Source organism: Ailuropoda melanoleuca, chromosome 9, assembly GCF_002007445.2.
Source record: "Ailuropoda melanoleuca isolate Jingjing chromosome 9, ASM200744v2, whole genome shotgun sequence".
Taxonomy (NCBI): Eukaryota; Metazoa; Chordata; class Mammalia; order Carnivora; family Ursidae; genus Ailuropoda; species Ailuropoda melanoleuca.
Genome location: NC_048226.1, coordinates 103,189,913 through 103,202,320, shown reverse-complemented (window position 1 = coordinate 103,202,320; position 12,408 = coordinate 103,189,913). Strand labels below are relative to the sequence as shown.

Sequence of the window (12,408 nt, the reverse complement as noted above, 5' to 3'; positions counted from 1 at the left end):
AGTTTCTGGCTAAGTGCCCAAAGGCCTTAGCAGTCCTAAGCCTTCCCTTGAGAGATGGACCCAGGTTTGAGAGTCTGCACGTGCTCAGAGCTGCAGCCCCGACCCCCACAGCCTCCTCGAGCAAGGCCTCCTGTGAGCCACCTCCCCGAGCAGCCATGTCACACTCCAGCCCAACCCAACAGTGCGTTTGGGTGGGCTGAGGTTTCACTCAAAGCCAAGAGCTGGTTCTCAGGATTTTTTGGCTGTAGGAATTCCTGGACCTGACGGATGGTGGAAATGTCTGTCCAAGGGGCCCCAACAGGAAGTTCACCCCTACCCCCAAAGCATCTTGCACTGGTAGATAAGGGAGTATGAAAAGGCCTTCAGTTTAAGGCACCCTTAATATCAGTGACCAGACACCAGCCCCCTCTAGTCCAGGCCACTGGGAGTGGAGGCGAGAAGAGGAGGATGGGGAGGAGGCAGCTGCCCGTCTGCCCACCAGCTGGCAGAAGCCTGACCAGCTCTCCTCCCTCCAACTGGTCAAGGCTCATCTGAAGGGTCTGCAAGAGGCCGTATCCAGTGGTCATGGTTCGTTGGCACTATGTCCACAGGGACCTGGAAGCACTGGAATGTCTGGAAAGCAGCTTGGAAGTTTCCAGCAAGACCCTGCAGCCCCTCCCAGCCCACATCTCAGGACCGGCCTGGGCAGGCGAGGAAACCGTGCCACGCCCCCGCCCCCTCTACCTGCTGAAACGCCCCACGCCGTCCACTACCAGCCTCATCCTTCTCTTCTCCTGAGGCTCGGCTGTGAAATAGCGGGCCCCAAGGAGCAGGGGTACCCCCAGCACCGCAGCAGACAGCACCTTCCTCCATAGGGGCTGGGGTCTGAAAGACCTGGAGGGAGACAGGGGTGTATGGTGCAGGTTAATTCCCGTCTGCCCCCTGCCCACTGGTCCTGGGCTCTGCAGGCCTCTGCCCCCCAGAGCTTGAGGGGCACTCGCAGCCAGAGCCCGGCCCACCCCAGGGAGCCGCAGCTGTACCAGAAGCCTCTTCAGGCAACCCCGGTGCCAAAGGCCCGTGTGGGTCACTAGCATGTTCCAAGTCACCTTGCCTGCGCCCCGCAGACACCGTGGACGCCAGGCTCCAAGGGGCCGGTGAGCAAAGCAAGCAGCTCACAGGCAGAGCAGAGACCCTCACCCGACGAGGGCCTCCTACGCTGTACAGTCACAGCCACTGTCTACCTCGAGGACAGCCCAACCCAACTGCGAAGTGCCAGGACGGCAGAGCGGGACAAGATGCGCAAGTGGCGACGACTAGGGGGAGCCCGACAGGAGCCCGGCATCTATTCACATCCATCCCGAGGTCACCAGGCAGCGAGTTACACTTGGGTAACAGTCTGCGGCCCGCCAGGCCCGAGTCTAGCCTCCTGACACTTCGCACTGCACTCCTGCCCTGACCTGCCCTCTGGCCTCAGGCCTGGAACCCTCCACCTCCATTTCTCACTACCTCTTGTCTGGGACCGGTCCGCAGCGGTCCCACCCTTCTGCACGCTCTGAACCTGTTACTCTGTCTTCTCAGAGCACACAGCTCTGGCCACTGCGTGCTCATGCCACTGCCGTCGGGGAGTCCTGCCCCAGGAGCTCCGGTCCCTGGCGGGGGCAGGGGTAACAACACCAGGGCACCACGCGCAGGAGCAGACGCAGCTGTCTTGGAGGCGGAGCACAGAGAAGCCCAGCCTTGGGCCTCACAAGGGGCTGTGGAGAACTCACCACCTTGCAGGCAGGACCCTGAGGTTTCTCCTGGAGAAGGCAGCAGGGGACGGCCCAGCAGGGGACAGCCAGGGGTGCAGCCTGCTCTGCAGCAGGGCAGAGTGGAAGCGGCAGAGCTGGGCCTGCAAAGGGAACACACCGCACAGGCTCACGCAGGCTCGGAGCTGAGGGCAAGCTGTAACTCCCTGTACCCAAGCATGTCATCAGTGCTTGTCAGCACATGCAGGGCCCGTGCTCGGGACCAGGCCCACATGTTTGGTTCAGGATGCAAGGACAATCCCACCTCTGGAGAGCAAGGCCGAGAGCCAAGAATGACATGAGAAAAGGCAAGGCTCCACTGTCTGCACCAGGAGCTTCGGCCTCTATGCACCATGAAAGGTCATTAGGAACGCCCCACCTCTGAGGGTCCCCTCCATCCCCACCTCGGACCTCTCCTGGGGGCCCTGGGACCTCTGACTATTTTTCTGCTGCTCACCCCACTGACCAGTAACCTCAGGAACTCATTCTGAATTTCCAAAGGAACGATCGATCAATAATGCTTAATCACACAATCAGAAAGATGTCAGACTCTTGGGTGGGAGACCAGAAGCAGTAACAGGGACCCTGCGTAGGCGATTGTTCTGAAAACGCTTGCTAGGACCTCAGCGGCGGAGACTTGGAAGAGGGCGGGCAAGGCCAGGGGGAAGACGCGCCACAGCCACAAGTACCACGGGGACTGCACAGGGCGCTGGTTTATTCCAGGGACCACAGAAACATCACAGGCTCTCCTACGCTTACTGACACCCTTGGTCTCCCAATCTCATTTGAATTATGGGGTCTTAAGTTTCTCAACCACAAACTGCCAACTGCAAATTCTCTTTTTAGGGAAAAAAAAAGGTTATGCATAGTAAGTCATGACCCATGGCACAGATGTTAACATTATCATTGTGAACTCTGGAACAAATAAAGGACTGACTTTCCAATCATTTTCTGGCCAAAGCACACAGCCCTGAAGACAATTTCAAGGACTGCAAAACAACACAAAAGTCAAAGGAAAAGGTCCATGACCTACTGTCCCAGGAGAACACAGGCTGACAGAAAGCCCCTGCTTGGCAAGGCCACACACAGTGAGCACAGACCGTCCAGGAAACCCACAGAGGTGAGAAAGGCAGCTGCAGGCAGGCAGGGGGTGAGGACCAGTGGCAGCAAGAGCCCCTAGGCTTTCTGTGCAAGAGAGCAGGATAGCACGTCACCCCCCACCCCCAGGCCCACGCGGCCTGCCTTGGTCACATGCACACAGCTATGCTGAGGCTCAGAAGCAGAAGAGAAAGCCCAGGGGATCAGCATCTGTGACCACAGACCTGGTGGACAGGACTCAGAACACTGGTGAGTGCCTGCAGCACGGCGGGCTCCAGCCTGGGATCCTAAGGGTTGTGACAACAAGCAGGGTGCCAGGATGTCCTGCCCACACCACACGCTCCCCTCAGATGCATCTCTGTCCAGGCTCCATCCAGCCCCCGCCTATTCTCTTCAAGGCCGTCGGCCCCCTCCCTCCCTGTATGCCTCCCTTGACTCCGCATCTTCTACCATACATACCCATCAACCCCTCCGGAGATGCCCTGACACTGGGTCCTGTATGCAACCAGGGGCCACAGACAGATGCAGACAAAGCCAAGAAGACACAGGGACAGCATGGGACACAAAGGAGGGAGGATCCTGCCATCTGGCAAAGAGTAGGACTTCCACGTGAACATCACGGAGCGTCTTCTATACAGAGAATGGGGACTCAGTAGAAGCCTGAAGCCAGGAAAGCACAGGGCATTTCTGGGGAGGAGAGGCCTATGTGGCTGGAAAACATACTGTATACTCATTGATGGGGGCTGTCCAAAAAGAGTGGGCAGCAAAGTAAGCTGGAGCCAGGCAGAGCATCCCAAGGGGCCCTGGGGTTTTCCTGCAGGGAGTGGGCAGTGTGCTGGGGAGGTCAGCCCAGGAGGAGGGTGCTAGGTGATGGAGCCAAGTGGGTTCAAGGCAAGCGTGAGGAACTGGCAAGATGGCCCAAGGCTGGTGTCTGAGAGCCAGGGAGTGCTGCCTGGAACTCTGGCCAGGGAGGGCTGTGCCGTGATTCCGATCTTCTCAAGAAGACTGCAAGACCACTGGATAAGAACAGACAGACAACAGCCGCCAGCCACTGGAGCTCAGCACTCACTGTCAGTGACCCTGCGCATGTCCAACAAGTGGATCCAGGGCGCAGGGCATCCTCCAAACAGCCTGGCCTCTTCAGAAAACCATTAGGATCCATGAGTTGGGAACACTGGTGCTGGGCACAGCCATTTATCAATTGTCTCTGCTTCTATAAATATTTGCAAATTTTTAAGATTTATTTATTTAGAAGAGAGACAGAGAAAGCAAGCAGAGGGAGAGGGAGACAAGCAGACTCCCCGCTGAGTGAGGACTGCAACGTGGGACTTGATCCTAGGACCCTGAGCTCATGACCTGAGCTGAAATCAAGAACTGGACACTTACTATCTTTGGCTCGGGTCATGATCCCGAGGGTCCTGGGATAGAGTCCCACATAGGGCTCCCTGCTCAGTGGGGAGTCTGCTTCTCCCTCTCCCTCTGCCGCTCACCCTGCTTGTGGCTCACACTCTCTCTCTCAAGGAAAAAAAAAATCAGACACTCAACCAACTGAGCCACCTAGCTGCCCCAATGTTTGCAATTTTTTATAACAACAAATTAAAAAACAATCACAGGAAAAAAGCGGGAAGACTGTTGTAGACTGGGAGGCTAGACAGAAACAAGAGCCAGGCACACCTCAGGCAGCAGGAAACCTCCTATAAACACAGTCCTGGGACAGCAAGCTAGTCAGAATAGGACAGACATTCAGGAATCACCGTTCACACTCTCAGGCATGATTAAGTGACATGAGAACGATCTTGTTTAGGGGATGCATGTTGAAATGTTTATAGATTGTGTCAAAGTATCAGCAACTTACTTTCAACTGCTCCACTGACAACACAATATATGGTTTCAAACGGAAACAGGAGCAACTAGAGCAAGATACTCATAATGGGTGGATCTAGGTGGTGGGCAGCTGGACAGTTAACTACGTGGGACCATTCTGTCAGCTCGTCCCTGTGTTTAAATGTCCTCATGATCAAAGTCATAGGCATCTGCTATGCTGTTCCAAGTCCCAGTCAGGAAGGTGGCACTGTTTTGTTTCCTTTAGAAAAATATAATTAGTTGCAATCACATACAAAGCTTTGTATAGTTACATAAATGACTAAACTATGAATCCCTTACCTAATATAGTCTAATACAAATAATTAATTTTACTGCCTCCCCCCTCCTTACAAATGCTTTAGTACACTGGCAGTTCTATTTTTTTAAATTTATTTATTTGAGAGAGAGGGAGAGCACAAGCAGGTGGAGGGGAAGAGGGAGAAACAGACTCCCTGCTGAGCAGCAAGCCCAATGTGGGGCTCGATCCCAGGACCCTGGGATCATGACCTGGGCCGAAGGCAGCCGCTTAACCGACTGAGCCACCCAGGTGCTCCTGTCAATTCTATTTTTAACCTTCCTGACTTTTATATTATTGCCATGCATTTTTAAGTTGTTTTTGTTTTTTTGAGAGGGAGAGAGAGAGGGAGAGCATGGAAGGGGCAGAGGGAGAGGGAGAGAATCTTAAGCAGACTCCATGCCCAGCGCAGAGCCCGACATGGGCCTTGGTCTCATCACCCTGAGATCATGACCTGAGCCAAAGTCAAGAGTCAGATGGTCAACCAACTGAGCCACCCAGGCACCCCTATTTTAAGTTTTTTATTTTAATTCCAGTATAGTTAACATGCAATGTTACACTAGTATACAACATAGTGATTCAAAACTTACACATCACCTGGTTCTCATCACAAGTGCACTCCTGGATCCCCACCACCTGTTTCCCACCCCTCCATCCTCCTCCCCTCTGGTGACCATCCATTCTCTATACTTAAGAGTCTGTTTCTTGCTTTGTCTCTCTCGTTTTCTCCTTTGCTTACTTGTTTCTTAAATTCCACACGAGAGACATCATATGGTCTTTCTCTGACTTACTTTGCTTGCGTCATTACCCTCTAGCTCCACCCATGTTGTTGCAAACAGCAAGATTTCATTCCTTTTTATGGCTGAACAATATTCCACTGTATATATACCACTTCTTCATCCATTCATCAGTCGATGGACCCTTGGGCTGCTTCCATAATTTGGCTATTGTTGACAGTGCTGCTTTAAACATCAGGATGCATGTGTCCCTTTGAATTAGTGTTTTTGTATTTTTTGGATAAATACCTAGTAGTGCATTGCTGGGTCGAGGGGTAGCTCTATTTTTAACTTTTTGAGGAACCTCCAGACTGTTCTCCAGAGTGGCTGCACCAGTTTGCATTCCCACCAGCAGGGTAAGAGGGTTCCTTCTTCTCCATATCCTAGGAAGGTGGCATTTTGAAGATGGGGCAGCTAGGGCAGGGCAGGTGTACTCACCAGTGGCAACTGTGTGCCCAAGGACATGTGGCATGTCTGGAGACACTCTTAGTTGTCACAACCAGGGAAAGGAGTGCTCTTGGCATTGAATGGGTGGAGGCCAGGGACACTGCCCAATACCAGACAGTGCCCCAGATGGCCCTGCCCTGGAGACTCAGGTAGAGCCAAGGCTGAGAAGGGGCAGACTATGAATGCAGACTTCTAAGCCTGGGATTGGAAGGCAGGCTCTAGCAAGTTCTAGCTGTGCAGTGAGGGCAAGGTACTTCTCTCTCTACACCTCAGTTTCACAGTCTATAAAGCAAGGACCACTGTACTGTTGATGTATGGGTCAAGTGAACATTTGCAAAGCCCTCTGCACGGTGCCTAGCCCACATGACAGGCCAGGCAGACGGGCACGCTGAGGTTATTCTGGGGTCAAGGAGCAGCTACTCTACACAGCCCTCCTGCTGACTGTGCCATGCCACCTGCTGGTCCCCATGCCTTTACTCTCCTGCCAACAGCCCTGCCCCCACAAGCCCGCTCCAACCTAACATGAAGAAGCACGTACTTGCTAGATTAAATTGAACTATTTAGTTAACTGATCATCAGCTTTCCACCGCTTTTTCAGAAGGAAAAAAAGCATTTAGTCTAGAAGATAAAAGAGACTATTTCCAACATATGTAAAACTCGGAGATAGGTGACATACAGAATACAAAGAAATGCTTTACTTAACAGGGGCAGAAGGGCAGGAGTGAGTGAAGGGACAGCCAGGTTTGTGGCAAAGTTCCCGTGGTGTTCATGGATTCAGAAGCTCCACCACCACAAACCAAGAAGGAACATGGCCACAGCTGACGGAAAATGATTATTCTGAGACACTAGCATTCACAAGGAATGGAAAGGAAAGATCCATGAACTATTCTAGCCGATAAACTGGAGGAGCAGAGCAAAAGGCCTCACGATTCAGAGGCTGCGAGCACCAAGGCCGAAGCAAGGGCTGGCAGGGAATGTAATGTGCCAGAGCCCAGGCGCGGCTGCCCCAAGACCACAGGCTAAACCCAGCATCACAAGAGCCCCAGAACCTCCAGATGCCCCTGAGGGCTAAGCAGGAGGGGCCACACTCCTGTTCTTTCATAGAGGGGCATGCTAACTCTGAATTATTTTACACTAAAGCACAAGGCCCTGGCTGCACCCCAAGCCTCAGTGGGGGCAAGGACAGAACGGGAACAGCCCCTGGCTGCAGTCCCCAGTACCGGTTTCTGCTCTTCGGATGCCGTCAGAGCAGTAAAGACTCGGGCTGCATCTCACCATTCCCCAATTCCTTTCCCAGCAGTCAGTGAATCTTCACTCACACCCTATAACAAAGGTCCCTCTGGTAGGACCTGGACAGCCCACTCAGCACCAGGCCCAGGCCTGTTCTCCAGGCTGCTGTCCTGCCTGGAGCGCCCTTCATCAGACCCTAATTCTCCAGTCCTGTCTCTCGTCCCCCCATCTGCCTCTGCAACTTGTACAGGCCTCTCCCACTATCCTTATCACACCAGAGTGTGACTGTTAGTTTAGTCTCTGTCCCCCCAGCAGCCTGTGCAGGGCCCACCTCTCAGTTATCTCTCTGCCTCCCAGATTTAGTGCAGCGCTTGTTAGATAAAGCAGGAGCTCCATGAAGGCTTGCTGAATTTAGATAAATGGTGACAGAATGAACCAGAACCCCACATGGGCCAACCTTGGATGCTAGGTGAGCAATATGAAGAAGGCCACGGTCAGGCAAGAGATGGCAGCAGCCCTTGCAGCAGCCTGGCTCTGGACAGGACTCCAAGGATAGGGCCTCATGCTGACAACTTCAGAGCCCCCACCAGGGTCCACAGGCCCATTCAAGTACGTGGCTCCTTCCAGTCTGGGATGGCCAGTGCTCCTCAAATTAACCCCATCATCCAAGAGACACCTCGAAGCCCAAAGAAGCCAAGTGACTATAAATATGGACAGAAACTGTAGCCAGATCTTCCAAGAACCAGTCCACGGCAATTTCCAGCACAGCACATATAACTCAAATTACACCCAGAGCTTAAGAACCAGAGCATGCCAGCAAACAGGCAGAGAGAGCTGTGGACCCCCAGGCTGCTCCCCCATGCACCAGTGCCTTGTCACCAGGAGACCACATGCCCTGGCTTGCCTGGGACAGCCCTAGCTTACACTTGTCTCTGCACCCACCACTTCAAAGCCTTTCAGTTTGGATGAGATGAAATGGGCTTTCTCTACCCCAGCTTCTCATGCTTTCTTAGAGTGTGTGCACAGCCTGCCTGCAGAAACAGAGTGTTCATCTGGAACTCAGGTAACAACCTATAAAGCAGGAAAAAAAAAAAAAAAAAGGGCTCTGAGTACTGAGATACAAACAGGCATTACAAAGGTCACCAACAGGCCGAGCTGCCTGCTTCCCTGCCACCCTATCAATCAGAGCACACTACGGGATGAAAGGTCATTGCAGGCAGCCCAGCCCACAGCACTTAGAAGCAGCTGCTGCATCTCATGATGAGGCCTAAACCAGAACAACCACAGTGGTGACAAGAACCAGGTCTATTCACTGGCAGGGTCAACCGCCCTGTGTGCTTCAGCAGGAGGGGAATCCAAGGCACAGAAATGTTCCCACAGGTAGGAAGTGAGCCTAAGAATCTGGGCCCAGCAGAGATGGCCCAGAGGACTATGAATACCCTGCCCTTTTCTTTTCCAAAGGTCTATGACCCTCTTGGCACCAGTCAAGACTCAGAAGCTTACTGGGCTCTGCTCGACTTACCAGATGTGAGCAGCCCCTCATCAGAAGCTGAAACCTGCCTGCCTACTCCTTGGGCGGTCGGGAGGATTAAGTGACCTGAATATGTGCACACACTTTGTAAGCTGTAAAGTGCTGTGCTAAAGGCCAATTCAGTGCCTGTCTGCCTGGCTCACACTAACTCTGCCTCATCTCAGTCCATAAAACATCCTTGTGTAAGGCAGCTGCTCATTGCAAGTCACAAAAATTAAGAGAAATGCATCTGTACTTATGCTGAAAACCCAAAAGCCTCCACCCCAAAATTGCTAGAACTTGTACAAGGATTCGGCAACATAGCAGGATATAAAATCACAGAAAAATACACAGAAATCAGTTGCATTTTAACACTAACAATGAGACAAAAGAGAAAAATTAAGGAATCGATCTCATTTACAATTGCACCCAAAACCATAAGATACCTAGGAATAAACCTAACCAAAGACGTAAAGGATCTGTACTCAGAAAACTATAGAACACTTATAAAAGAAACTGAGGAAGCCACAAGGAAATGGAACAATGTTCCATGCTCATGGATTGGAAGAACAAATATTGTTAAAATGTCTGTAGAGCAATCTACACATTCAATGCAATCCCTATCAAAACACCATCAACTTTTTTCACAGAGCTGGAACAAATAATCCTAAAATTTGTATGGAACCAGAAAAGACTCTGAATAGCCAGAGGAATATTGAAAAAGAAAACCAAAGCGGGACACATCACAATTCTGGACTCAAGCTCTATTACAAAGCTGTAGTCGTCAAGACACTATGGTGCTGGCACAAAAACAGACACATAGATCAATGGAACAGAATAGAGAACCCAGACATGGACCCTCAACTCTACGGTCAACTAACCTTTGACAAATCAGGAAAGAATATCCAATGAAAGAAAGACAGTCTCTTCAACAAAAGGTGTTGGGAAAACTGGACAGTCACATGCAGAAGAATGAAACTGAACCATGTTCTTACACCACACACAAAATAGACTCAAAATGGATGAAAGACCTAAATGTGAGACAGGAATCCATCAAAATCCTAGAGGAGAACACAGGCAGCAACCTCTCTGATCGCGGCTGCATCTGCTTCTTTCCAGACACATCTCCAAAGGCAAGGGAAACAAAGGCAAAAATGAACTACTGGAACTTTTTCAAGATAAAAAGCTTTTGCACAGCAAAGGAAACAGTCAACAAAACTAAGAGGCAACCCACAGAATGGGAGAAGATATTTGCAAATGTCTTATCAGATAAAGGGCTAGTACCCAAAATCTATAAAGAACTTCTCAAACTCAACACCCACAGAACAAATAATCCAATCAAGAAATGGGCAGAAGACATGAACAGCCATTTCTTCAAAGAAGACATACAAATGACCATAAGACACAGGAGAAAGAACTCAGTATCACTTGGCATCAGGGAAATACAAAACAAAACCACAATGAGATACACCTCAAACCTGTCAGAACGGCCAAAATTAACAAGTCGGGAAACGACAGATGTTGGTGAGGATGGGGAGAAAGGGGAGCCCTCTTACACTGCTGGTGGGAATGCAAGCTGGCGCAGCCACTCTGGAAAACAGTATGGAGGTTCCTCAAGATGTTAAACGTAAAGCTACCCTACGACCCAGCCATTGCACTACTGGTATTTACCCCAAGGATACAAATGTAATGATCCGAAGGGGCACCTGCACCCCAGTGTTCATAGAAGTGATGTCCACAACAGCCAGACTATGGAAAGAGCCCAGATGCCCATCGACAGATGAATGGATAAAGAAGATGTGGTCTATCTATACGCTGGAATATTACTCAGCCATCAAAAGAAACGGAATCTTGCCATTTGCAATGACAGGATGGAACTAGAGGGTATTATGCTAAGTGAAATAAGTCAGTCAGAGAAAGACAATTTTATGATCTCACTGATATGTGGAATTTAAGAAACAAAACAGAGAATAATAGCAGAAAGGAGAGAAAAATAAAACAAGAGGAAATCAGAGAGGGAGAGAAACCATAAGAGACTGTTAGGGAGATGGGGTAACTGGGTGATGGGCATGAAGGAGGGCACGTGATGTAATGAGCGCTGGGTGTCGTATAAGACTGATGAATCACTGATCTCTACCTCTGAAAACAATAATACACTATATGTTAATTGAATCTAAATTTTTAAAAAAGAAATGCATCGGTACTGTTAATATCTAAACCCACAAGGCTAGGCTTACTAGAAAAATACAAGCCCTGTAGAAAACCAAGTTGAAAATGCAGATGAACCCTTTCAGTCTCTTCAGCCCTAAAGCCCATGAGGAAAAGGATGGATTCCTGGGGCCAGAGTAGAGAGAGCTGGGTCAGTGATTATGACACCAGGTTTTAAAAGGTGCCGATCCTGGGCGCCTGGGTGGGTCAGTCAGTTAATCGGCTGCCTTTGGCTCAGGCCCTGATCCCAGGGTCCCAGGATCAAGTCCCGCATCAGGCTCTCCGCTCAGCGGGGAGTCTGCTTCTCCCTCTGCCCCTTACCCCGCTCGTGCTTGCTCTCTCTCTCTCTCTCTAATAGATAAATAAAATCCTTAAAAAAAAAAAAAAAAGGTGCCGATCCAAACTGCAGAGAGAACAAAATGGAAGGCCCAAGTGAGAAAAGAATGGGAGGAGCGGCTGCAACTTTCAGGGGCTGGGAGGACAGCCTAGGGCCAGGCAGAAGTCTAGGAAGGCCTGCGAGGGGAGAGGCTTTCCAGGGCGGGCTGCGCCGGCGGGAGCCCAGCGCTGACACCGCCGCCCCCACGCCCCCAGTCCTCGCCTCTGCTCAGAAGCCGGGTGGCAGGTGTCGGCTCAGGATGACGTGAGATGGGCTGGAGACCAGAGCAAAGGGAGCCGGGAGCAGGGACCTCCGGTCCGGGACCGCCGCACAGGATGAAGCGGCGAGGGGTCTAAGGCAGACGTGGGCGCCGGAGAAGGGGTGAGGAGGGGTGTCCGCGAGGGATAAGATGGGGGAGGTTTTAAGGGCTGTTTCGAGGGCACCCGGCCAATCTGCCTGCGAGGAGATGAGCGGCGTCTGGGGTGTGCCGGGGGGCAGTCCGGCGGTGGGCCCTGCGGTGGAACCCAGCGCCTCCCCAGCACGGTCTAGGGGTTTCTACCGTGAAGAACCGGGACTCCGACAGCGGTGAAGGACGCCCGCCCCCAAGAGCCCTGACGGTCCCCGACGCGGCCCAGGACCGGGCGGCTCGGGGGTGGCCCCGCGGTTCCGGACGGAGGCTGACGGGGCCTGTGGGAGCGGGCGCCGGGTCGCGCCGGGCGGGGAACTCACCGGCCGCCACATCTTCCAGTAAGCCGCGCCGCCACGCTCCGGCTCCCGCTCGCCGCAGGCTCGCGTCGCCCGGCCCAGCAGCCCCTGCGGGGCGGGGTCGCAGTGCGCGC

General features: G+C 52.1%; 1 protein-coding gene across 12 annotated transcripts in view; it reads right to left on the bottom strand.

The window, feature by feature from the left end:
• The window catches only part of ADCK5 (aarF domain containing kinase 5), a 20,772-nt gene that overhangs the window by 7,393 nt on the left and 971 nt on the right, over window positions 1–12,408 (bottom strand). For 6 of the 12 annotated variants that reach the window (XM_034668792.1, XM_034668794.1, XM_034668793.1 and 3 more), the window contains exons 1-3: window positions 12,299–12,402; window positions 1,749–1,870; window positions 724–873 (exon numbers count right to left, since the gene is read on the bottom strand). The exons of 1 other annotated variant lie outside the window; for it this stretch is intronic. In XM_034668792.1, the coding sequence (XP_034524683.1) occupies window positions 724–873; window positions 1,749–1,870; window positions 12,299–12,310 (284 nt within the window). In that variant the 5' untranslated portion in view covers window positions 12,311–12,402. Of the gene's footprint in view, window positions 1–723; window positions 874–1,748; window positions 1,871–12,298; window positions 12,403–12,408 lie in introns of those variants that run through there. 5 more of the 12 variants (XM_034668799.1, XM_034668800.1, XM_034668798.1 and 2 more) reach the window with 4 other exon arrangements.